This window comes from Pleurodeles waltl, chromosome 2_1, assembly GCF_031143425.1.
Source record: "Pleurodeles waltl isolate 20211129_DDA chromosome 2_1, aPleWal1.hap1.20221129, whole genome shotgun sequence".
Classification (NCBI taxonomy): Eukaryota; Metazoa; Chordata; class Amphibia; order Caudata; family Salamandridae; genus Pleurodeles; species Pleurodeles waltl.
Window position 1 is genome coordinate 344,247,673 of NC_090438.1, and position 24,093 is coordinate 344,271,765.

General features: G+C 40.3%; 1 protein-coding gene across 1 annotated transcript in view; it reads left to right on the forward strand.

The window, feature by feature from the left end:
- Nucleotides 1-24,093, forward strand: part of TBX22 (T-box transcription factor 22) — an 89,737-nt gene that overhangs the window by 40,163 nt on the left and 25,481 nt on the right. Inside the window, exons 5-6 of the mRNA XM_069212574.1 lie at nucleotides 13,365-13,529; nucleotides 15,599-15,663. Of these exons, the coding sequence (XP_069068675.1) occupies nucleotides 13,365-13,529; nucleotides 15,599-15,663 (230 nt within the window). The remainder of the gene's footprint in view (nucleotides 1-13,364; nucleotides 13,530-15,598; nucleotides 15,664-24,093) is intronic.

Genomic DNA, 24,093 nt, shown 5'->3' on the forward strand with positions numbered 1-24,093 from the left:
GTGGGAAGGTTTTTGGACATTTTTTGGAAATTTACTGTCTGTAAATGACAGTGCGCTACCACATCATGCTTTAGTAATATATTTATTAAATGTGAGTGTTTAAACATAAACTGAGAAACACTTGTGCCCTGATGGCAAAGCTATTAGTAAACTAAGAGGCAAGTCATGCATGGATCATGTGTACCCCATATGTGGGCTAGATTTATTATACATGCAGAAAACATTTAGTGTATTTAATCAAACAAAAGAGGATTTTTGTTTACAGCAGAAATGCTGAACTTGCATATTTGAAGGTGCACTCATGTGAGAATAAAGAAAAAGGTGACTGTAAAATACAAGATTTGCCTAGGTTCCCACAATTTGAGACCCCTTTCCGAGTCAATTACATTACAGATAGGTCGAGTAGTTTATTCAAGCTACTCAACCTGCAGGTCTAGTAAAACTTTTTGGTTTGTCGAGGCCTGGTTGGTGGTGCCCCTTCCTCTTCAAGGGCCACCACAAAGAAGAGAGAGAAGTGCATAATAATTTATGACCAGCTCCTGACAAACATTTATTTATTCTTTTTTTTAATACAAAAAGATTTGATGCCCCGGGGCCACCTGGGGCACCCATGCTTGTTTTTTCTTTTTTATAACTTGGGAGCCATGGGGGAGCCCAAGGGCCACCATTACCCATCATGTCTCCCCACTGGCACCTATACTGAGTGCTTGCGGGAGTTGGCATTTTTATTTTTAAAGTGTGCACCCAGGTGCCACTCTGGGGCACCCACAGGCAGCCAAATTACTGGCGTCTTTGGAGGCAGCAATTTTCTCTGCTACCACCTTGGCAGAAGCAAAGTTGTGTTCCCTGCCTGGGCAAGTGAGCTCAGTGTATGCCTGCACTCTCCCGGGCAGGGAACAAAAGTGTCCTGGGGATGGCGTCCCCGGGACACTGCAGGTCTATTGGGCCTTGGAAGATAGGGACCCTGGGACAGATCAGTGGGATGGGAAGGGGGCATGCACACCCCCTCAAAAATGAAATACTGGCTCCTGGGTGACATGCCCCTCCCCTTATTAATTATGTTAACCATGGGGGGTGGAGTCCCTGCAGTTTATTTAAGGCTCAGGGTGGGGGGCATGTACCTCTTAATTTAAAGCAACTCCCTCCCCTATAAAAATTAAACCTGTAGACCACTAGGCTGTGGCCTGCCCCAGGGGGGTAAGTTTAAAATGGGCAGGAGCCTATATTTCTTTTCCATCAGAGCAGGGGATCTGCGGCAGAGATAAAAAATAAATAAATTGGGCCCCAAGGAGGCTCCTCAGGAACCCACCATCAGGCCTCGGGGGTGCAGAGTATGACCGCCTTGCACTTCCTTGTGGTTTTCTTCTTTTTTTATTTAGGACACGGGACTAAGTCCCCAAGTCCTAAAATGATTTCCAGTACATCTTTGTTGAAATGGTGGCAGTCAATCAAACTATATCTTTTGATCTGTTAAATCCGTGGATTCTCCACAGAATTAAATATCTATACATTTTGTACCTTAGTTTCTCAAAAACTACTGAACGGATGTACACCAGGTCACAAAAAACACACTTTCAGGACCACGATCTAGCTTTCTGCCAATTGTGATTTAATTCCGTTCAGCCATTTTGGTTGTAGCTCTGTCTAATTTTCGAATGAATGATTGCGTGGGGGAAAACGTATTTTAGGACCACCTCTTTTCTTGGCCCCCGATTGATGCTCAGCCAAAAACCTTCCAGAAAGTAGGTGAAGTGGATAGACTATTTTGGAAAGCTTTGTGAAGATTTGTCAAACAACACCACTGTTCTAAGCAAACCAAAACATCCATTTCAAATCTGAACCTAACGATAATTAACCAGTATTTATCTTTATCTATATTGATGTCTATTCATCTATTCATCTATTCATCTCTCTCACTGTCCACATATACACACACACACACACACTTTCCACACTCTCTGGAGATTCTGGAGTTTCTCGGTGCTGTAAATAACATCTGTTGCTGTCACCCAATCTCATCCTTGCAATAATGCGTGTTTTTTGCTGTAACACAAACCCATGAACCTCAGGTGTCAATAGATAGTAGTTTTGACGGCTGAAAGAATCACCTATCAGTGATAAAGAGGAGTTTTGTTTAATGCCTTCATACCCTGGAATGTGTAAGCTATTGCAGGAAAACGTTCTTATCTGAATAGAGGGATAGCTCAAGGTAGAAAGCATCCTTTGACCAATAACCATTTCCGGCTGAGAGATCTTGCTGTGAGAAAATATTCCGATGTTGCTGATTCTGCTGTTTCTCGCAGCAATTACCTGGGTGTAACGCATATTGGATCAACTAGACCCGAGAGATTCCAGGGCTAATCTTCAGCTATGAGAAAGCAGGGTGTGAATCAGGCCTATGTACAGCAGGCTCGACCTCTTCAATTGAATCATAACACATGAAAGTCAAAGGGTCATTAGAGAACGCCCATGCATGGAACATCTGAATAGGAAACCATAGGCGAGTTGTCCTCATTCACATGATAAACCATACAGAGACAAATTAGATAAGCAGACTAATGCTTTCAGTTTATTTCTTAAGTACATCTTTATTAAAGGTCTTCGTTTCTCCAGTTGTCTCTGTTAACTGTAAGCTGCCAAAGGAAAATTACATTGCGTCTAGGATTTAAAATGACTCTTGCTTTCTGAAAACAGAGAGCATTAAAACAGGGGTAATGTAAATGCAAGATACTAAGCATACTGCGCATCATCACTGACTGTTTGTAGTTTTGTGTGGCTTGCAATGCAGCTCATTCTGATCTGATGTGTTCTTAAATATATAGCAAACCAAACCTTTTGTAGCATTAGTTTTACATCCTTTTTGTGAAATCTTTTACTTTGTATGGTGATCGATTGTGCTCTAAGTGGCATGAAAAATTTGTGGGTCTCTAAAAAAGGTGTTGCCTAAGAAACGTATCCAAGAAAACTTTGCGAGTAGTGTGTACTATGTATCTAAGGGTGAAGTTTAATATATGTGAAATCAAATCCTGCACTGGACAAATTCATAAATTGAGTTTCATTGAACAAGGAATCAAAGAAATCAGCAGGTAACAGAATATTTCTGTAACAGTTTATATGGCACCATTATCCTACGCCTGTAGCAACAGAACACTTCGCAGGCCTCAATCTTGGCTGCTTACTATCACTATACTCGGAGAGTCGAGTGTGCACAGGGAATAACTTTGTTATTCAGTTGGAATGAAATATTATCTTAGACCATGGGACAGCAACAGTATATAACAGTAGCCACCATATTGCTTCGTCACTTCGCTTCGTCACAGTGGCCTGATTAGGACGCCTGGCGTTGCATTACAGTTCTGACAGGCCAGCAAGTAGTTTTTCTTTTCTCCATCTGACAGAGGTCCTAAATGGGGGGCTCACTAGGATCATTGTTCACTGTCCATTATTTCCGTGGCGGGACAAGCCCTAGCCCACTTAGAACATTGATTGTAGGTGTACTTGCTTTTAAAAGAACAGATCAAATGGATATAAATTAAAACATCTAACTGTTGATCATTGTGACAATGCTGTAAAATATGAATCCTCTTTTAACTGTAGTAATTTATTAATTGCAATAAACATTCTGAATTCCTATGGCACAAGAATTTTCCTTCAAATAAATTTGGATCTGGCACAGGCAAAAGGTTGAAAAACATTTCTTTGACCAAGTGGGGAAAATTATTTTTAGCCTGAACATCTTTTCTCAGCATCTTCTATATTAAGCGGTTTAAAACATTGGCATTGTTTGTTATAACCTTCTGCTTAACCATCATAGACCACCTCATGTTTCTGCTGATGTGCCTCATAATGTAACATATTTTTAAGTAAGCAGAAGTGGCAGTGCCTGTGGTTCTGCACTCCCCAAACATGAATGCAGAAAGAATTTTCTGCTGGTCCTTGAAGGCCACTTGCACGGATATGCACCCTCAGCCACTTTCAAGAACTTGCTGAGAAAATAATTTTTCATGGATAACAATGAGGCAGATTTCTGCAAATTCTTGTACATGGTCTCTTTGACTTTTTGTGTGATGAATGAATGTGAGTTAGACTCATCTTCAACCTCTCACACAGAACCCATATCACACCACACTTCAGAGAGCTCCACTGGCTCCCAAGACACAAATAAGCTCGTTTTAAATTCCTCACACATATATTCAAGGCACTATACAATTTAGGCCCCAACTACTTGAACAGTTGCATCTCCTTCCACCAACCCCCACAATCACTTCTGCTCTTCAGGACTTTTATTCGCCCTCATACTACACATGCAAACATCAAGATCAGGAGGATGGGCATTCTCTCACACCACTCCTAAATCATGGAACAACCTCCCACTCCACATCAAAATTGTATCTTCTCTTCTTGAATTCGACAAGAAGCTGGAGACATGGCATTTCAATTAACCAACCTAACTTAGGCAGAAATAGACATACACACCTGCTCAGCACCAGGCTACCCTCATGGGTTATAAAGCTCTTTACAAATGTACACAACATAACGTCCAACACAGTGCAACAAAAATTGTCGATGTTGCATTGCAGGTACAGTGGAAGCAAAGCATCTGCCTCTTAACCTTTCAAATCGGACTTCTGCCCTTAGTTCCTCATGCTACTTTCTCACGTCAGCTTTGATATATATTTGAAATAGGACACAAGAGTCAATAATAAAGATATCTATATATATAAAAATATATATATGCAATGCAGTGAGTCTTTCATAGACTATGATAGTGCTGCCAAAATGATCTGCCGTGTCTCTTCCCGGTAGCAGTGATATCTCTGCATCACTATTTATCAACGTCTCAGTGGTGGATGGATCCCACATGATCAGCTGCTGAGAACCCATGGCTCCTACCTCCTTCTATGCTGTTTCCTCTTCTGTGTTGTGATGCTGGAGAAGCTGGAGAGGCTCTGTGATGGTGTTTGTATGCAAAATTGACCTGCAGCTGTCTATATTGTTTCTGAGACGCTGCCTATTGCTCTGAGGTTACAGAAGGTCCTTGTGATAGCGTTATTTTGCCAGGGAATTCTGCAACCCAAGTAGCTGGGGTAGCTTGAACAGCATTTCGGAGTGGCGTCGGCTCCACACTGGTGCTCTTTGACTTAAACTGACCAGCAGCTGTATAATGCTTCGCAATGATGCTGCAGAGGGTCCTGGGGCTATAGAGGCTATAGGGGCTATAGAGGTTGCTGGTGATCCCACGGCCCCTGCTACATTAAGGGAATACTATGCAACATTGCATCCAAACCTACACATATAATGATGCTGGCATTGCCATGCTGATTGGAGGCTGAGGTGACCCATGTTGGGAGATTCAGGGGTCTTCTTCCGAACCAGCTGTGAGTGGACTCAGCTGCCAGGTTTCTTGTCAGAGGGGTAAGTGTCCTGGGAGCTCAGTGCGTAATTTATAAGGTGCTGTTCGACTACCCGGTTGAGGGTCGCTGGCTATCCTTTCGAAAATCAGACCTTCACCAAAATAATAAATTGTGATGTGTTGCTGGCACGCTTAGGGGGCATATCAAACTGGTCTAAAGCACTGTAAACTATGAGAAAGCACTTTAAGCCAGCAGGTATTGGCTATTTAGAAGCATCAGCCTTAGTGCAACGAGTTAAAAAACGAGCAGGGCAATCAGGCAAATCACAGCTCACAGCAACGAAAATAGTGAAGGATGACAGCACTCTCAGTGAGCTCAGAGGACACATTTTTCTATAAAGGATACAGTCAAGGCAGATGGTGTATTAGTAGAGGTGGGGTGGTGCCTAGCGGACTCAATGATCACCATCATAGCAGTTGAATCCCCTGATTGTAATAGTAAGACTGTTGGGGACTCAATGGTGGCAGTTCCTCAAAGCCTTGTTCAAGTCAGTGCAAAGCTAAGGAATATCCTTAGATTTTTAAGGGCAAGGCAGTCTTGCGTGGCTTGGAGGCTTTAACAGATCTCAGTTATACAGTCCTCTCCTACAATAACAGCCCCCAATTCCATGGTGAGTGTTGATTCTTCGCAAAAGCTTGTTCTTGTTGTCCAGACAGTATTGCCCCGTGGCCCAGAGCCTACTAGTCTTGCTAAGAAGAAGAGCTTGGCTGATTCTCTTACCCTCTGGGAGGGACACAGCAGACGGTAGATCCAACAAGGTCTGTGTCCTAAGCCAGCCACAGTGCAGTGGAAGGCTAAAATCATGCTTAATCTGATTTTGGAAGAGAGCAGAGAACTAAAGGCTTCGCAATCATCTGAAAAATCGACCTTCCATGCCAGACTCTCTAAAATTGAAAAAACAATATTCTGAGTGTGCTGGCCCAGCTCCCAGAGAGGTTGAAGGAGGCCAAGTCCAGAATATGGATCTGGAAAATAAAGTTACTACCTTGCCGAAAGAAGTCAGACAGTTCCACAAACAAAAATCTCTACTTGAGTTTAAGATAGAGTAACTGAAAAATCAATAACAACATGCTAATCTTCGCATAGTAGGGATCCCTGAGAGATGGGAAGGCCAACATGTTCTCCAATGGGTTGACACATTTATTAAAACTCATTAACTCCAGAACATTCTTGCCATTTAACAGTAACAAGAGCACATTAGGTTCTAGTTTAAAATCTCCAGGTACCATCTTGGTTAACTTCCTGAAATATCCAAGTAAAGAACTGGTCTTAGCTAAGGCAATTAAACAAAAGAGTTCTCCATGCCTGAAATACCTCACTGTTGTATTTTCTCGGACATGTCTGCTTCAGCAGCACAATGATGAAAGGAGTTTGTAAAAATGATGTATTTATTTAAAGTACAGGGTTTCCAAGCATCTATTATATGAAAGTGTTGGTTAAGATGCAGTTTCATTTCTTTGCGAATGTCTCAGAGGCTCAGAAGCTTTTACAGCAGATTTCTGGTCAGTCCAGAGTGTACTATGCCATCATAAGGATTATCCTTGCTGAGCTCTGGAGCTGGGCTAGGTCAGGGTTGATAGTGGGCCAAGGGGGGTGGACTGAGGATGTACTCTTTTTCAACTTTTTAGTCCCTGGTTTTATATAAGGCGAATAACAATTAACGGCCAATGTAATTTGAAAGATTTACTTCATCTGGCTTCTGAGCTTGGTATTCAGCGACTAAGGTCTTTTTTTTAGATTGTTGAACCCTTTGCTAAACATTGTGTTTTTGATGAGCGACAGCGGAGGACACGTGTGACAGGGTGCAATGTCATGGCACCTAGTGTAGCCCCAGACACTGTGGCAGGGGTATTGTGGGCAATTCCTCTCTCGCTGGGCTTAGGGACCTTTTATTTTTTTAGCTTTTTTATTTTCCTTTTTTGGACACGTGTTTTTTTCTGGGTAGGATTCGGGGTGGTGGGAGTCACATAAAGTGAAAATGAGCAGACTTGAAGCAGGACTTTAAATTATCGGGGTGAGGGATATTTCAATATTATTGACCAGTAAAAGATACCTTTGGGATGGAATATAAGGTCAAACTTATTTTGTGCAATGTAAATTGCATGCTAACTAGGCAGAAATATGGGGGGTTGATCAGGTGGCTGGGTTCTTTTTCTCCGAAAGTATTGTTTTTTCAAGAAACCTATTTTAAAGACAGCTAGCTGAATATTTTTATTTCAAAGCAGTACTCATGCTTATTTTGCTTCAGCTGGGTTGTCAGTTAGGAAAGTAGCAATTGTTTTGGGTAGGAGATTTGATTGGCTAGTAGTGATGCCTAGATAGTTATGGTTGAAGGTCAAAGTAAATGGGGCAGCTCCAAATCTGGTCAGCTATTATACCCCTGTTTTTGATGGAACAGATGTTTGCTACAAATCTATAACATCGCCCTGGGAGCGATAGGGCCTTTAATAATAGGAGGACATTTTAATTTAATTCAGGAATTAGCCCTGGATACCTCGACTAAAACGAATAAACAACTGAAACCTTATACTAAAAACGTTATTGATGTACTTCAGCAGGATTTTGCATTAATTGATCCATGGAGATGTGATCACCCAGGTATCTCTCAAAATACCTGTTTCTTGCATTGGTACCACATTGCCTCTCTGATATATATATATTTTTTAATTTCCCAGTCCACTAAAAGGATGAGTTCAGATATTTTGGCCAATTCTTTCTCTGATCATTCTTTTACCATGATTATAGTGGAATTGGGGACTCCATGAGGTGAACGGCCCAGGTGGCAGCTGAACTGGACACTTCTACTGGAGCAGGACTAGCTCATAGAAATGAGGCATATTTAGCCAGTTTTATTTTCAATTAAATAGGGACAGAGTTTTGTTGTTTTCAGTTAGGCAAGCATTTAGGGCTGTGACTAGGGGCCACATCATTGCCTACAAAGCACAGCTACACAGAAAGCATAGAGAGCAAAAATCTTAGCTGCAATCAGCAGTTGATCGACCATTACAGAGCAGGAATATGCTTCAAGGCACCTCTTCTCCCCCTATAAAGGACCATCTTGAAAAAGCTAAGCCAAAGTTGATGGACTATTTTATTTTGGGCTAAATTAATAGCTCCAGGGCATTTCATCAGCGACTATATCAGGAGAATCAACAGATTTGGAAGTTCTTGGCTTGATCTACACGGGTGAGGTGGGAGGCTTTGGTGGTTTTGGAGTAAGATAATTCAGCAACAGGGGAAATAGTCTCAAAAATAGCCAGGATTTCTTGAGTATTTCTACAACATTATTAAGCTGTTAATGAAACCAGCTTTGCGACTTCACAGACAAACATATCTAAATATTTCCAATCTATAAAGCAGGGGTTGCTTTATAGATTGGAAATATTGAGATATGTCTCTCGACTTTGCAGGCAGAAGAGTTTATCTCCCCTGTATCTGAGATGGAGGTGCAAGAAACTCTCACCACTATGCCCAGGGGGGAGGCTTGCGGCAATGATGGCTTTCCAGAAGACTTTTACCTCATCGTTAATACCTTTTGTGACTGATCTGTTTAATTTAGTCAAGACGAGAGGTAAAATTCCTTCTCTTTTTAATGAGTCTACAATAGCTTCTTAAAGAAAGGTAAAAATCCTAACGATTTTAATTCATATCAGTCTATCAGCTTGCTTAATGCCAATTACAAGCTTCTGAGGAAAGATTGGGCAATTCTCATTACTCCGCTTGCCCGGGTGTTAATCTATCAGGACCAGACTGGGTTTGTGGCGACTAGGTTGATGGATGCAATACAGGTTTCCTTGTGCAGGGGCTGGATTACTTCTCAGTTAACCAGATCAGTGCAGCAGTTATTATGGTCGATGCTGAGAAAGCTTTAGATCTGGTTAACCGGAATGCATTGTTTTTTAGTTTGAAGAAATTTGTTTTTCCTTTTCAGTTCATCAGAATGTTGGCAAATTTCTATCACGGCGCACAAGCACAGATATTTGCTCATTCTGAGTGTGCTGGCTCAGTGACAATCAATACAGGGACCCACCAGGGGTGTCCTTTACCTCCTATCTTGTTTACTTTCTTATAAAACCTCTGGCAACCAGGATTTGGGCTCCATTCCGGGTATGGCTAAGCTAAAAATGTTTGCAGATGACATTACTCTTACTTGAGGCTTTGCATGGAGAATGTACAGAAGACCCTCAATGATTTTGATCTTTTTAAAAATATAGGGGGATATGAAATCAATCAAAAGAAAAACAAACTTCTTTTTAACACTCCAGTTAATAATCTTCCTGTCTCCTTGCAGCCACAAGCTCGATCTCATAGCTTGATACGATATCTGGGAATCTATGTGAGAAATAATTATTCGCAGCTCTTTCACTTAAACTATGCTTCAATGCTTCACAAGATCAGGGGGCTACTCAATAGATGGGCTGTTCTTCCTTCGACATTGGTCGGTGGGGTGGCCCTTATTAAAATGTCTATTTTGCCATTACTTCTGTTCCATTTCCCGAATGTCCCTATGAAAATTAATCATAGTTACATTAATGATATAGATCCACGTATTAGACATTTTATCTGGAATAAAAAGGCACCTAGGGACAAATATCCCGTACTTCAGTTGGACACTACACAGGGTGGATTGGCCCTTCCCTGTGTTCCGACATATTATGAAGAAGCCTATATGGATCTGTTGGTGAGAGCAATAGATGGAAGAGGGATGACTGATTTTTTTCTTTTTTTAGATATAATAATGCAGGACGCTGGAACTCAGCATCCAGTTTTTATTAAGGTTCCACATTTTTTGTACAAACAACTGCAAGATTTGAGTGCACCCCTGAAAACTATATATCACTTTTATCATATTACATCAAGATGTACATTGGTCACACTCCGAACCAAGGCATGCTGACCTGCAGATTCCTCTGGCCCAGATCAGATATTTGAATCCCTGCAGATTTAAGACGCTGGCACATTTTCTTTTGTAGGGTAAATGCACTACTTGGCATGAGACTTGTGCCCGGTGTGGTGATCAGTGTAAGCATTTTTTTCTAGGCTACCAACAGATTGCCTACTTTCTGCGGTCTTAGTTTAAAGATGCTAGTCAGGAAATGCATCCAGTTTTCCCTCAATCTTTAGGTCTGAACTCTTGGGCACTGGTAATTGGTACAGGCTACTACACAATGAGGGCCACAGCTGTATTTGATTAATTTTCTAGAGAAGATAGGGGTAACCACACAGTGTCACTTCTCGTTGGGGGATGGGCAGATTATTGTGACAGTAGGCCATAGATCTTTGAGGGCGGCAAACTTTAAAAGGATGTTGTTTTTATCTCGTTGGATTGCTTATTGTACCCCGGCGGCCATAAACAGAAACTTTCCTTTGATTGACGATTCTTGCTTTCGGTGCAATCTGGCCATAGGGGATTGGCTTCATACTTTTTTTACTTTCCAAAAGCTAGCGCCTTTTTGGCAGCAGCTTTCCTCGGCTTAGCATCAGGGTTTTGGTGTAAGAATGGAAATCAATCCTTCTATGGTACTTTTTGGATTTAGCAAGCAAAACCAGTGCTTAACAATTGGGAAATGGTGTTAGATATGTTTATCAATTGTATTTTCCATTGCTCGTTCTTTGATATTACAATTGTGGCAAACTGATAAGGTTCTGTCATATCAGGATTGGTTGAACAAATTGTTTTGAACCAAGAAGTTTGAGGAAGCCTGTGCAAGACTGGTAGGGGATTTGAGGAGAGTCAATGCCTCTTGGCGCTTTCTTGACTGAATTCAAGAAGACGGTTGAAGGATGTCTTGACCCTGCCTTTTTGTCAGGGCTTCCAGTTAACATGAATATATTATACTGGAAGTTCTTCGAGTGTGATAGGATTTGTCCCTGACAGTTGTCATAATACTTTAGATATATTGTATACATTCTACACTAATGTAATTGCTAGTAAGGTGGCATGTACTCAATGCACCAGGGTGTTGGCTTGTGGGATGAATTTGTTTAGTTTGGATTCTATATTATGTCTGCACTTTTATTGTAGATAAATATATTTAGGTAGTTAATAGATTGGGGTGAATTGGGATTTATGATAGGCAATACGAGATCAATTAGTTGTAGGGGGATTTACAGACTTATAGTATGTATGCATGTATGCATTTCATCAAAATTCATTGGATTTGTGAATCTATCTCTTCATTATTTAAATGCGAATTTTGCACAATTAGTCTTTTTGTGTTGAGTCTGCTGGTTAACCATCTCAAAAAAGAAAATTTCGATGGTTGTCGATAATATACTTCACACTTTTCCATGTTAGATAGTTGGCACTTATGCACTTTAATATGGCAGCACCTGGGTGTACAAATTCAATTAGTCACGGCTGTAAAGTAGACCTGCACTTTATAATTTTTCAGGTGTTTTGTAATTTCAAAGTTTGGACAATTTTTTGCTCTCCAGCTTAGTTTGATGTCCAACTATCTTAACCAAGAGGATATGTTTGCACTTTATCTGATTCATAAAATTTATGTATTTAAATCGTGGCTATTTAAATGTGATTTTTGCACAACCTATGCTCTATAGCATATTCTGATGGTTAACCTTTTTTATTTTGATGATTGTCAATAATGTATTTTGTTTGTGATCTCTGTTGATGGGAAATGTGTCTTATTTAAAAAATATATATTTATCAACATCTCATGAGCCACATCACCATTTATACTTATAGCAAGACACCGTGACAAGATACCGTGACATTTGTATAATACTCTGAGCAATATTTATAAACCTCATCCACAAGCATTGCACTTTTTTCTAAACTACAGAACAGTATATTTCCGCTGTATTCCAGCACCTATTCCATTCGTCTTTCTACCTTTTATAGTTCCAGAAAGAGTTCTGATTTTAGAACATCTTGACTTTCTAAACACTCCTAAACAAGTTTATATTTCTTAAACAAACAAGAACATGTTTTACACAACCTGTAATAGTTCTGAAGCCATTTTGTAAAAGAAGCCTATTCTTATTAAAGTTAGAAAAAAGATTTTCATGCAGTTTGACAATGGGTTTAATATTCATACAGACGTAGCTCTTCATCATGCACAGCTATGTTCAGAACATACCAAGATCCAGTTTGTACTGCACTGCATAAATCCTCAAGTAAAACGTTCTTTGGACACTAAAATATTCGTGGCTTACAAATGATTTCAAATCAGTTACTATTTACGTTATGTTTGCAGAATCAGACAGCAGACCGGAAAGATGAGAAATTTGTCTCAGCTACAGCTTTTCTTATTGCATCAATTAAACATTTCATGAATGAATATACTTAAGTGCCCATTCATTTTTAGAGTTGACATAAGGGAGTTGCGAACAGTAGACGCAAACAGCTTTCTAAATCAGCCATTCTAGGACACCAAAGTGTCATATTCATATGGAAAACGTTTTCAGAGCCTGGAGCTGCTTAGCTAACTGCATGGGGGGCTCAGGGATACAGAGATGAATTTTGGTCGCTCCCATTGTGGTGCTGTAGACAGAGAAAATGCTTTGAAGGTGACTTGAACGTTGCTTAGACGTTTCAGCTTTGACATCAGGGTCAGCGGCGGCGGCCCAGCACTTTTTTCTATCTTCCACTTAGCAGAGGTGTTCTGGGCCTTTTGGAAACAGGGCATTTAATATTTTGCAGGCAGATATTGTTATGTCTACTGCCAATTGAGTATTTTTTTAAATGAAGGAGAAGATGTGTTTGAAATTTAGACGAACATTTTTTGTCAGATAATTCCATGGCTAGACAGTCACTAATTCTCATATCTATTGCTTTAAAATGAACTGATACTACCCAACATGCACAATCTGTTAAATAAAGGAATATAGAAATGCATCCCAGGTCGTGTTGGGAGACAGACACAATACTGTCGAATGTAACCATGTAACTGGATACAAAATAACCGTGTCATGCATTTTGTCCTCTAGATCATTCTTCAGTCCATGCACAAATACAAACCAAGAGTTCACGTTATTGTCCAGGATTCCAGATTTGATCTGTGCCAGATTCCGTCTCTGCCAGCAGAAGGGGTTAAAAGCTTCTCCTTCTCGGAAACGGAATTCACAACTGTGACCGCTTATCAGAACCAGCAGGTGAGATGGCGATCTTTTGGGACGTAGCCGGAAGCCACGCAAAGTGGAATGTAATTCTCACCATGATGTGATGCAAGTGTGATGACTTATACGCAGAGCATTCAAGAACATGGCACATAAGATTACCGTGCTTTGTTCACTGTCCAACCTCCTGAGGTAAGATTGAGGGGTGTCACCATTCAAAATATCGTACTGTGACTTTAAAAGCTGCTGAATATACTCTAAACACCCATTGAGTCAAAACTCCTTGCGTACCAGCTATTCACGTCATACCAGAATCCAGACAAAAGTGTATATGATTAGGTTTAGACGGTGACAAGAGAAAAATGAAAGATCTCTTTGAAAATATTTTAAGACACACCCTCTTCTGTCAGATTACAGAGCAAGTTTTCACATTAGGGGGAACAGCAACAGAACACTACTGAAAACCTGCTTATATGGGCTTTTTACCACCTATTATACATCTTTTGCTAAATTGTGAAAAAGAGTGTCTGTATGGTTTATATTTTAAATAAACAAATCCATAGTTTACTTTTTTGTGGCCACAGATATCAAAAGGAACATTACAGAACAAACCCTGATATCCCTTGAATGTTTCTATGTCTAAAGACATTATCTGTGTGACGGCAGTAGTGTAAAACATATATAGCTGCTCTCCTTTCTCATGGCCTCAGGTCTGTTGCTCTAGCACCATTTAAACAGGAAGGATTGTTCAATAAGGTACTAGAGATTCATTGATAAAAAAGTGATGGCAAAAAAAACAGCCTCTGACCTTTGTTAGGCATTACAAATGTATTTTTGTAATTAGTAGATAAGGGGTCAGATGTAGATAGCTATTTTCAGGTCGCAAATGGCGAAATTTGCCTTTTGCAACCACAAAGTGGCCTTGTAGCGACCCTATTTTGCGAGTCGGTAACCTGTTACTGACTTGCAAAATAGGGACTGTGACTTGCTATTAGGAAGGGGCATCCCAAGTACGTCCCTTCCTAATAGCGAATCACAGGCCAATGTATGATTGCTTTGTGACCGTTAATGCGGTTGCAAAATAATTGCAGTTACCACCAATTTCAAATTGGTGGTAACTCATGCGCAAACAGGAAGGGGTCTTTTTGTAAATGGGGGCGTCAAAGTTTTTTCAGAGCAGGCAGTGGTCCCACGGACCACTGCCTACTCTGAAAAAGTGAAACTGAAACATCCAGTTTTTTCCTTTAAGCCGTGATTCAAATCCTGTGACCATGGCGTCAGATGTACTTTTCTGCAGTGGGTACTTTAGTCAACTGAGCCATGAGACCTGAAAAATAACACCCTACTTTAAATACTCAAATTCAAATAACTTGATATTCAGTCGACTTTCTACATTTAACCTTGTTTATATTTCTTCATAAGGTGCAAATGTACCATAACGTTTGTTCCTTTTTTTTTCTCTGCATGAAAAACATTTTTTCCTTTTGAAGAAATGCCAACTCCTGTAGATGTAACGGTGACAGGTGTTCCACACTGCATTTACGAATTTCTTTAGCTTATCAAGCTTACCCCACAAGGCTATGCGCATTTTGTATGCACCATCTTAATAATTGGGTCTTAATTATTTTTAAATCTGGGCCATAGAAAGCTTATTTTGTTTGGTGGTAAACTTAAATTAACGTGTAAGCTTTTCAGTGGGTGTGTAACCTAAAAGTAAATAAAGATTATTATAAAGATTTTATTTTGCATTTGGAATTTGATTCATGATTTTTTATTGAGGTATGCAGATTACATGTATTTTATATAGGATACTGCACTTCAATAAGAATCTTTAGGATTCTGAATAATGTGTTACATATATGAAAAATAATGAATGAAATAAAATTATACTGCGATACACAGCAGCGGGAATGTATGCTTCGATTGCAAAGTGATTGGATGCCATTATGCTAGGATAATGAAAAAATAAATCAGCAATTTAAACATGTTTTATAAGTTGGAATATATAATTTGAAAGCTCAAAACGCAAGTAAGTACAAAATGAGCTTGATTTGTTTGTACAGCTCATGCAATTCACACTCATGTTGTTTCTTTAACATTGATAGATTACAAAACTGAAAATTGACAGGAATCCTTTTGCTAAAGGCTTTAGAGACCCCGGAAGGAACAGGTAATAAATAAGAAGAGATGCGTATTTAATGAACTGTGTGAGTTAATGAAGATCATGAATGGCTGCTTCATGGTAAACAAATGTAAAAGGCAAAGCAGATATAATGTGCAGTAAGTTGGAGGTGTTTTTTTGGTTGACATTTTTAATTTTAACATATGAAAAAATAAATTAGAATGAGATCTTACAAGTTACCGCGTCAGTCCCTCCCGTCGACATTTCGCAAAACTATTAGACCGATTCACTGAAACACAGCCATGCATTTGTGAAGTGGCAGCATGCATCAAACCATTGTGCGGATGCATTCCTTCTGCCCTTGGCTCCGAATTACAACAACGACTTATTGCTAGGGGGATGGTAGGTCACAAACCTAAATATTGTGTTTACTGTTTTAGTCCAGCCCTCTATGCTTATTAGAGAAGTGAGTTCACTCCTGCTGCTTTAATATGCAGTATCTTTGATAATCCATGTTTATGTAAGGGGGTGCTGTGCAGATAGAAGCTCATTAATATTACATTTTATTTCTGTCCCGTTATTTACACCACCACACAAGCATTTCCTCAGCAGGGGAAGTGGGTGTGCGACATTTTGGTGGTTGATAGAATGTGCAACAGCAAGTGCTCTTAGTAGTCTATCATCACGTTAAGGGCCTGATTTATGAAAAGTTAGAGCCGCCTTTGAGGCATTTTTTGACACAAAAGTGGTGCAAACTCACAAAACATAATTATATAACTCTTCATTAATCACGCCCTAAATGTGCTGTACAAATGATGGTGATAGATTGCCGGTTGATTTCTGCCCTGCACCTTTCATTGCACAAGCCGTGCACTATTTCACCAATGCAATAGGTGAACAGGAGTCGTGTCATGTGCAGCTCTCTCACGATGTTACTGTTAAATGAGGGATAAGCTAAAATCTGCACTTGCCAAACTGTCAATATGCCCTATGTTACAACTGGAGAAGAAACCGAACACACATACACTTATACATGCACAAACAACAGGTTTTGCAGATGTGCAAATTATTTTTTAAATTAAGCATGTATGTTTAAAATGTGTTTTTTTATTGATTATCACTATTGTTGTTCTTGAAAAATGTTTGATGCATCAGTTATCACAATAAAGATTGCTCTTGCAGCCTGGTATTAAACAATAACAACAGAAACACAGGAAATGTCATTGTTCAGCAGTGTTATTAGAAAATATAAATAAATAGGATGGTAGCAAAAGATCCCTCTCTTGCATTTGGCAATATAGCAGATTTGTAACTTCCAGTCACAAGCAATATAATAGGAAAGCGGGGGATCTGTTTGTCTCATTGGTTTGTTACTGAGGTTGTAGAGCCTTTCTGCTCATTACCACTTATTCAACTTCAAGCCTTGTTGGTGATATTAGACCTGGGACTTGTTTGAATTAGTGAAGAAAGACCCAATAGGCTATTTGGGAAGTTGTACATTTGATAGGCTTGATAACCTTTAGTCATTTTAACAATATTTGATCCTATTAGTTTAGTAACAATAAAACAACTACTACTTCAACTATTACAACTACTGCTAATGCAACTACTACTGCTAATATTATGACCACTACTACGACTAATAATAATAATAATAAAAACAAATAATAATATTTTTTTTTATTGTTATTAGTACTAGCATTGTACTTGAAACCATTAATAAAGGAAATAATTCATGTTAAAAATATAAAAAGGCTTGATAATGTTTATCTAACTACAAAACAAAATAAAATGATGGATGGAGTGTTGAAACTTTTCAAACACTCACCCCCAGTCACAGATCTGGGTTTAATCCATCGTTATTTTGCTTGCCACATCACCCCAGTTTGGACCCAGCTATATGCAAATCAGTCTTGACCCTGTTCCCCATGGGAACAGTCCAGCCCGAACTGGTAGGCCAGGTCCTCCCTGGACAGTAAACAACCATCTTGAGACCGGTTTCAGGGTATCACCCTTCATCAGCCAGGCTAGCTTGAATCCAGTGGCGCAGCGAGCAAGGGACCCACATCTGGGCATACCGCTGCCACTTAGGGCGCACAAAGTAACATAACAAAACTAAATAAAATGATGGACGGAGTGTTGAAACTTTTCAAACACTCACCCCCAGTCACAGATCTGGGTTTAATCCATCGCTATTTTGCTCGCCACGTCACCCCAGTTTGGACCCAGCCATATGCAAATCAGTCTTGGCCCTGTTCCCCATGAGAACAGTCCAGCCCGAACTGCTAGGCCAAGTCCTCCCTGGACAGGAAACAAGCATCGTGGGACCGGTTTCAGGGTATCACCCTTCATCAGACAGGCTAGCTCGAATCCAGTGGCGCAGCAAGCAAGGGACCCACATCTGGGCATACCCTCCCACTTAGGGCGCACAAAGCAACATCACAAAACAAAATAAAATGATGGACGGAGTGTTGAACCTTTTCAAACACTCACCCACAGTCACAGATCTAGGTTTAATCCATCGTTATTTTGCTCACCACTAACTACACCAGCTTGTAAAATTACTGCTTAAAAGCAAAGCAAGCACACACATTTAGGACATAATGTAATGTATTTTTAAATTATTGCAAATTCTAGATTCTGAGAAGCCTTTCAATCCTTATACTAAAAATACAAACATTTGAGCAAAAAATCCATAAATCCATTTAAACATTTATAGCTTTTGAAAATACCCTAAACAATACTGAGTGTAAATTGCTTTGCGGTGGTGTCAACTAATGCCCATGTTTGAAAAAAGCAGAGGAACATTTCAGACTAATTCAATTGGTTGAAAAACAGAGTATGCTGCAATGATTGTGATAAACGGTTTGAACTTATTTCTGTATCTAGCGCATATTTAATAAACTATTACCTCTGGTTTGAAACACATTTTGGAACATAGTAACTATCAAATGCAATTGTTTATTAAGCGTTTCTATCATAACAACACATCTTATTTCACTGGATGCAACGTTTTAATTAATCATTATTTTTATTTCATTAAATAAAATATTCTAGATAATCATAGTTAATTTTAAATTTATGAAAATTCCAAACATTTTTGTACTTGTTTTCATTTTCAAAATAAAACTTAATAAAAGCCATTGTAGAATTCTGAATGGCAACTCCAGCTTCTATTGTGTGTTTGTCAAGTTTAGAATTTGTAACAAATGGGTCAAATCTGGTTCAATCTACTTAACTTCCTTATTTTCTGTGTATAGTGCGTTTACAAGGATTCTTTAACTTGCGTCTAACTTTCTTCCTAACAATATGTGTTAGAAATGGGGTCTCTAGTTGGCCGTCAGTTTACAACCTGTCCGATTAGGGACCCTCACTCTAATCAGGGTAAGGGAGTCACACTCCTAAGATAACCCATCTAACCCCCTTGGTAGCTTGGCACGAGCAGTCAGTCTTAACTCAGAGCAATGTGTTAAGGCTTTGTACCGACACACAGTAACACAGTGAAAACGCTACAAATGGACACCACACTAGTTTAGCAAAATAGCCAATATTTATGTGAGTAAAACAAGACCTAAATGACAAAAATTCAACATACACAAGCAAAGATATGAATTTTTAAAGATTAAATGACAATAAAGAGCTTAGAAACACAATAGCTTCAACTGGTGCTATCAAAGTGTTGTGATGGAGTCATTCCCAGTAGTCCGATGCCACTCACGAGGGAGTGTGGCACCGGTCACGTGGTTGCATGAACTCCAGGTGCAGTGCCTTAGAAATGTGGTGGAGTCACAGACGTGGCACAGAGTTCGGTACGTGAGGCATCACTGGAGCTGGTGAGGCGTCGGTTCCATGCTGCTGCACAGGAGGTGAGGTGTTGGTTTCTTAGGGAGGTGAGTCGGCGTTGTTAGTTTCTTACCATCCAGCGGGGTTAATGAATCCAGTGAGCAAGACATGATGAGGCGACCTCTCTGGGTCCCGGTCACACCACGGGGCCACAGGCACCACGGCGGAGTCGGGTATCATGGACATCGGTCTAACACCATTCAGGACTCACAGTGTTGCGGGACTTCAGAGGCGCTGTGGTGACGGCAGGCTGGTGGTGTTGGTTGAAGTCATCACACTTCAGCGAGGACCATGGCTTCGAGTGCAGGCAGCGGCATGGAGTCAAGCAGCAAAGCCGGTTCTGGAGTTGTCTGGAGTTGATGTGCCTGGTTCTTCTTGTTTTATGCTAGACCTCACCCCCACGGGCCCAGGAACTGGAGTGTGCAGTTCTTGGCAAGTCAAAGTCCTCAGCAAGCAAGAGAACCCAGGGGCTGGCAGGTGAAGTCTTCTTAAAAACAGGCAAGCTCAGTCCAAGCCCATGGAGAAACTTCACAGGCAGAGTACACAGCAAAGTCCAGTCTTTGTCCTGTTAAAAGCAGAATCAGCAACTGCAGGCCAACTCAACAAGCACACACAGCAAAAGGGCAGTACTCCTCCTCACAGCTCTTCAGCTAGTCTCCTTGGCAAAGTCTCCTCTTGATCCAGAAGTGTTCTAAAAGTCTGGGGTTTTGGGTCCAATACTTATACTCATTTCTGCCTTGGAAGTAGGTAAACCTCGAAGTCATGTCTTTGTAGTGCACAAGACCCTGCTTTTCTGCCCTGGTTCCAGACACACATCGGGGGTTAGAGAGCGTCAGCGCCTCTCACCACTCTAGCCCAGGAAGACCCACAAGGATATGCAGGGCACACCTCAGCTCCCTTTGTTTGACTGTCCAGAATGAATTTACAACCAGTCCAGCTGTCACCCTGACCCAGACTTGTATTCCACAGCCAGGCAGAGGCACAGAATGGCCAAGCAAGAAAATGCCCACTTTCTAAAAGTGGCATTTTCAAACACACAATTTAAAAACCACCTTCACTATAAGAAGTAATTTTAAATTGTGACTTCAGAGACCCCAAACTACATATCCCTATCGGCTCCTAATGGGAAATTACCCTTAAGAGATAGTTCAAGGCAATCCCCATATTAACCTATGGGAGAGATAGACCTTGCAATAGTGAAAACCGAATTTTGCAGTATTTCACTATCAGCACATGTAAAACATACTAGTACGTGTAGTGGCTTTTAAATACCCTGAACCCTGCCCATGGGATTGCCTTGGGCCTACCTTAGGGGTGCCTTACATGTACTAAAAAGGAAGGTTTAGGCGTAGCAAGTGAGCACACGTGCTGGGTCGACATGGCAGTTTAAAACTACACACACAGACACTACAATGGCAGGTCTGAGACATGTTTACAGGGCTACTCATGTGGGTGGCACAATCAGCGTTACATGCTGACTAGTAGCACTTGAGTTACAGGCCCTGGGCACACATGATGCACTACACTAGGGACTTACTAGTAAATCAAATGTGGCAATCATGGATAACCACAATTTACAGAGGGAGCACTTGAACATTAGTACTGATCAGCAGTGGTAAAGTGCCCAGAGTACCAAAACCATCAAAAACAAAATCTAGCACACATCAAAAATACAGGAGGCAGAGGCAAAAAGACAGGGGGAACCAATGCCAAGGATGCCAGGTCTAACAATATGAATTATAAAGATACCTCAAAATGCCATGAAACTTTGGGGACACAAATCCATAGTAAGTCTTAAACAACTCACAAAAAGATATATCTATCATTAATCATGATACCATGCTTTAACACAACGCTAGTGTGTATGTTGATGCCTGGGCAAAATGAATGGGGTCCTCAGCTGAATTCTTAGTGGGTAGCGGTCCTGTTGTCTGAAAATAGCCATCTAGTACTAGTTGGCGCTATCACTGTGTGCCTCGCTAGTGTTGCAATAGGTTATTTAAAAGGTTAATTCTCCTCATCATCGTTTACATATGTAAGCAGTATAGAGGGAGAAAGGCACTATGGAGGACTACTTTCTAAAAAGCTTCTCTCTTTCATAAATTTCACAAGCAATACATACTATTGTGATTCAAACTGTTGTATGCACAATACAAAGAAACAGATCACTAATTATGGTCCCAATTCAGGAGCCTTTTCTGTGAGTAGTTATTGTTCATAAATTTCCAACAGTGAGACATGCTTATTCTTAGACCTGATTCACAAAGTTTTCTGTTTCTAAGTATGGATATCTCAATGGTAGAAATTCCAGAGAAATTAAAACATAGTAAAACAAAACACTTTTTGAAGAAATTTAATCAGGCACTCAGTAAGTAGTAAAAGAGAGGTACAGATGTAAAGTGTGTTTCAGCAGATAAGAAGTGTGTTGTATTGCGGTATGGCTAATTCTGTTTTACTAACAGTTTACTGTAGGTTTGTGTTTTCACAATGCAAGGCCTAATCCAATGGTGTTCATAATGCAGTGATGCAAAAAAAGTTTAATTAAAGGTAAATCAAATTTATTCAGTTTTCAGGCCCACCTAAAAATGCAAGTAGTTCGTATCTGCCACCTGGCATGGATACAATATGGTCCTCAATCTCAAACCCTGAACGTCAACAGTGCCGCCTCCATGTCTGATTCAATGCAATGTTTTTAGTGATTCCATTTTTGTAACTTGAATCCATCCCCTTATTTGGCATGCGATAGGTACTGTGTCCTTATAGGTATATTGGGGCTTTTCCCAATAGAAATTGCTGACTGCACAGAGCATTCACTTGAAACTAATTCTAGCTTCTGCTGAAAGATAGAGAATTTCTTTGAATGTTGGCTTAAAGTGGTCTTGCCCCTTGCTATGTTATGCAGAAATGTAGGGTGCACTATCACCCGGGACGGTATACTGGCACTGAGAGGAGTGAGTCTAACCAAACCCAGCGACTAGTGGGACTACTTAAAAAGCCAGGTCTTCAGCTTCTTGCAGAAATCAAGATGTGAGGAGGCAGTTTTTACATGTATGGTTGTTCCGCTCTTTAGGAGAAATGTAGGGGAAGGATCAACCGATGAATCTGGTTTCCCATATGCATGAGATGTGTGCAAGTAGGTATCTGGAATGTTTGTGAAAGCAGATGCGATTGTTAAGGTATGCTAGACCAGTGTTAGGGAAGGCTTGAAAGTGTGGGTGAGGCGTTTGAATTGTGTTTGTGTGGGGGGAGTGGGTGAAGCACCTTCAGGTGTGGTGTGTTGTGAATGCAGAGTGGGAAATTTAGGACGATTCTAGTCCCCAAGTTCTGAATGGTCTGCAGCATTATGGTGAGTGTTTTGTTGATCCTAACATAGAGGGTGTTCCCGGCTGAGTCTGTCTGTATGATTTTGCAGCCTTTGCATCTTTGCATTGTTATGGGAAGTTAAGTGTATACGTTCAAATAGTCTAATCATACCATTGCCAAGAATCTAATTAACTTCATCATGTGGGGCATTTGGCATTGAGAGGATTACCAGAAGAAAAGAGAGTTGCAATTGGATGCCCTTGACTGCCTCTCTGGCTTAGGCACAAAGCAAATTTTAGTACCAAAAATGGCTCCAATATTATTGAAACTCCAATGACTTTCAATACCTTACATATGACTGATGTTGCATCTAACCCCAGGTTTCCATTCGGGGGGTAGAGCCAGATTTCTATTCAACCCGAGAAAATACTCTCAGGAAAACATAGGAACCTCACTTTCATTTAATGGAATATGTGTTCCTGGCAAAAAGGTAAGTTAGCCTGGTTGGTAAGCTGTTTTGCAGATTGAAATCAATTTGAGTGCCGTTGGCATGTAGTTGGAGTTTTACCTGGAATATCTTCAGAAAATTGGCCAAAGGGTACATATTTATGTTGAGGAACAGCCATGATATGGATGTCCCTTGAAGCATACCACAGGATACCTCGTGGGATGACATTTCCACAGACATGATTTAAATCTACTTACTGCTAAGGAGTATGAGTACTTAATTCTCCTTGTTGTCTACAGACTTAGGAGTTATTTACAGTAGTTAGTAATGGTGAATTAAGTGCTCCTTGTGATTCAACCAAGGGGTAATCATGAGGTGTGTGGTGCTTTGCATACTCTTATAGTATTGAAGGCACATTCTTTTTCATAATCTTGCTAAGGAATGGTAAGCAGAATATAAGTCCATTGAACAGTTCTTTTGGATTATCCAATGTTTTTGAGGAGTTCGGTGATAATGACATTTTTAAGAGAGTTAGGAATGACTACAAGGAGGACAAAGTCATTGATCACAGAAATTACATCTTATCCATAGAAGGCAGGAACTGATTATCTTGCAGCAAGGCAGGGCTCTGTGGAAAGTTATACCCTTTGATGTTTTGGGGAGACCAGAGTATGTCCTTCTTGGACTGAACTGAAGGGTGATGAAGGAGGTTTGAATCACAGATGGGGGATGGGCGAGAATGTGAGGGTATGGTTTTGGAGGAAATAGTGTCCCAGAATTTGGTAACTTTGAATTTGAAGTACAACAGAAAGTCCTCAGTGCTATGATTCACACATGGACCATTTATTAAGCATTGAGGGTTCTCGATTTGTGGTGGACTTTAA